This window comes from Myotis brandtii, unplaced genomic scaffold, assembly GCF_000412655.1.
Source record: "Myotis brandtii unplaced genomic scaffold, ASM41265v1 scaffold986, whole genome shotgun sequence".
In the NCBI taxonomy this organism is placed as follows: Eukaryota; Metazoa; Chordata; class Mammalia; order Chiroptera; family Vespertilionidae; genus Myotis; species Myotis brandtii.
In genome coordinates this window covers 1,546,184-1,549,409 of record NW_005372102.1, presented here as the reverse complement: position 1 = coordinate 1,549,409, position 3,226 = coordinate 1,546,184, and the positions used below count along the sequence as shown (strand labels likewise).

The 3,226-nt window shown below is 62.6% G+C and overlaps 1 protein-coding gene across 1 annotated transcript in view; it reads left to right on the top strand.

Annotated features, from left to right (window-relative positions):
- HTT (huntingtin) overlaps positions 1-3,226 on the top strand; it is a 100,908-nt gene that overhangs the window by 91,219 nt on the left and 6,463 nt on the right. The window contains exons 57-60 of the mRNA XM_014533453.1: positions 150-232; positions 825-955; positions 1,046-1,175; positions 2,256-2,712. Coding sequence (XP_014388939.1) covers positions 150-232; positions 825-955; positions 1,046-1,175; positions 2,256-2,712 — 801 coding nt within the window. The remainder of the gene's footprint in view (positions 1-149; positions 233-824; positions 956-1,045; positions 1,176-2,255; positions 2,713-3,226) is intronic.

Sequence of the window (3,226 nt, the reverse complement as noted above, 5' to 3'; positions counted from 1 at the left end):
CGGTGGCAGAGCCGGTGCCTCCGGGAGAGATGGGCCCGCACTGCCTCGGCCCTGCCAGCTGCCTGCTGTGAAGGGACAGAACTTCCCAGGCTGTGCCTTGCCAGGCTCGGCGGCACTGCCGGGCGGCTCTGACGTCCTGTCGCCCGCAGGTGCCCTCATCAGCCACGACAAGCTGCTGCTGCAGACCAACCCCGAGCGGGAGCTGGGCAGCATGAGCTACCAGCTCGGCCAGGTCAGCCCGCGCCCCGTCCTCCGTCCTCGGGTTTGGGCCACTTTCACCTTCAGAAGCAAAGTTAAATGCGTTTAAAATGAAGCAAAGGGTGACTTTTATTCGTTTTATTTATGGTATTTATTCTGAGAAGGGCTAAGGTGTTTTATGAGTTGATCACGTAGGTGTGTGTAAACAGTGGAAGAGTGTGAGATAACAGGTGAGGGAGGGCCAGGGCCGCCGCCACCGAGTGAGAGCAGAGCGCCCAGCCGCCCCGTGCTGCTGGCTGGGTCACTTTCACTGGCTCTTGAGAAGAATGGGGACCGTTGTGTGCACGACAGGGAGGCGGTGGGGACACCTGAGTGTGGCAGCCTTGGCCCCGCAGCGGCTGTGTTCTCCCTCAGCGTGTGGCCGTCACGCAGAAAGCCCGGCCCTCAGCTGCTCCCCTCACTCCAGGGCTTTCGTTTTGAAGGCAGAGCTTTCTGTAGACCCCCCTGCCCCCCGGAACCCACTGGGTCTGAGCAGGCCCTGCCGGGTGGTGGGGCCCCTCAGTGGCCAGGACCCCAGGCCACACCTGCGCCCGGCTCCTCGCGCTGACCCAGGGCCTGTGTTGAAGGTGTCCATCCACTCGGTGTGGCTGGGGAGCAGCATCACCCCCCTGAGGGAAGAGGAGTGGGACGAGGAGGAGGAGGAGGAGGCCGATGTCCCCGCACCTTCGTCGCCGCCCACGTCTCCCGTCAGCTCCAGGTTCCCACCGCCTTTGGTTAAAGCCCTCTGAGGTTTGTGAGTCGTCCTGGGGGTTGGGGCCTCTTACATGAACCTCTGTGTGCTCCACAGGAAGCACCGGGCTGGGGTGGACATCCACTCGTGCTCGCAGTTCCTGCTGGAGCTGTACAGCCGCTGGGTCCTGCCGTCCAGTTCCGGCCGAAGGACCCCCATCATCCTGATCAGCGAAGTGGTGCGATCTGTAAGTTTACCTCGCCCGTCCCTCGTGCACACAGGCGCGTACAGGTATACGTACATGTACACGCGCACACACGCACGCGCTCAGGTGTCGTCTCTGGGAGCCTGAGAAGAACTCTCAGGCCGGGGACATAGATGCGTCTCTCCGCCTGTGCAGGAGCAGCTCTGCATGTCCACCCCACGGCGGGCAGGTGCTCCGAGGGCAGGGGCAATGTCGTGGCGACGTCACGCCGCTGTCCAAGGCTGGAGGCTCCCCTCCTTGTCCTTAAGTGTCTCCCTGGGGCCGGGCTCACAGGCCCACACGCCCCCTCCGAAAAGCACGATTTTGGAGTTTTTGTTCTCAAACTGTTGGTCCCAGGATTCCTTTACGTTCTTCAAATGAGTGGGGACCCCAGAGAGCCTTTGTTATGTGGGTTATGTCTGCCAGTACTTACAGAATTGGAATCAAGTCTGAGAAGTCATTTGTTTTTGTTATTAATCCTCCCCTGAGGACATGCTTAGAGAGAGAGATGGCCACATCCATGATGAGAGAATCGTGGGTCGGCTCCTGCCTGCAGCCCCAGGCATGTGCCCTGACAGGGAATGGAGCTGTGACCTCCTGGTTCAGAAGCTGATGCTCAACCACTGAGCCACGCCGGCGGGCTGACGTTCCTTTTAGATGGACCGTGAAGAGCTGAGCCTTCGGCAGCCGAGCGTTTGGGGAAACAAAGAATCCCCAGCGAAGCGTTTATTTCTGAAACAGCGTCTCTGCTGGGGCTTTGAGAGCCTGACCCGACACCATGGGAAGGCCCGGGGCTTTGGGGGCAGAGCAGACGTGGGCTTGTCCGTGGTGACCGCTGTGGGCAGGTTCCCTGCAGGTCGTGGCTGTTCCAGCTCCGCCCACTGCAGCGAGCGCGCGCACAGGCATCCGTGAGGACGTCCTGACCACGCTGCGTGTGTGCCCTGCCTTGAGGTCCAGGGTTTGCGTGTCGGCACGCATGGGTGCCTGGAGCCTGGTGTCGCTGGGCTGGGAGGAGGCGTGCTGGGTGCGCTGCTTCCTTTCCTGATAGCGGCTCCCCTTCCTGTCCGAACGTTGTGTCTGCAGCTCCTCGTGGTCTCAGACCTGTTCACGGAGCGCAGCCAGTTTGAGATGATGTACCAGACGCTGACCGAGCTGCGCAGGGTGCACCCTCCAGAGGACGAGATCCTCCTGCAGTACCTGGTGCCGGCCACCGGCAAGGTCCACGGGGACGGCCACCGCCAGTGTGAGCACGTGGGCTCCGCTCACTCTGGGCTCCCCGTGGAGTGTGCCGTGGTGGGCGAGCCGCACTTGGGGGCTCCTGTGCGCCTTTGTCAGGTTGTCTCGGTGGCGCACGCGCCAGGAGCTGGCTGTGTGGGGGCCCCTTTTCCAGGGTGCTGCTGGCCCTGCTTCCTATCGCCAGGGCCCCTCCCGGGACTGCTCTGTCACAGTCCCCTGCACTCCCACCCCACAGTGTGGGTGTCTCAGCCTTGTGACAGGAGAGCGGGCAGGGCCTTTGGGGTCCCTCCTGGTTCTGCCTCCAGCTGATGAGAACCCGGCCAGCGCCACACCCACTTTCTGGGCGGTTGTCACCATGTGGTGTTGGGGGAAGCCCCAAAAGTGTAAACTCAGGATCTGTTCCGAAGACCTGACACAGCCTCATCCAGACGCGTCAGAACTTTCATATGGAGAAACGTACATACACGGCCAGGCAGCTGCCCCCGGCAGGTCAGCAGGCGCCTCAGGCAGTCATTGCCCCCATCCGGCCATGGCCCGTCTCTGGCCTGACCTCTCTGTGGGCGCATCCGCTTCCTGCGGAGTCAGCCCAGCCTGAGGCTAGAGGTCGGACAGTCACGGAGGGTTAAACAAGCCAGCATTTCCCAGACGCCTTGGCTGCTGGGCTGTGTTACGTCTCTGAGGGAGTCCCGTGCACCCGGTACCTGCTAGATAGGCGTCCCAGCCGGGGGAAGGCCGGCCTCTGAGGTAGCGCATGTGGAAGAGAAGAGCAGCCGCTCCGCCCGCTGCCCTGCGCCACCTCGGCTCGCCCTGCGCGTGGC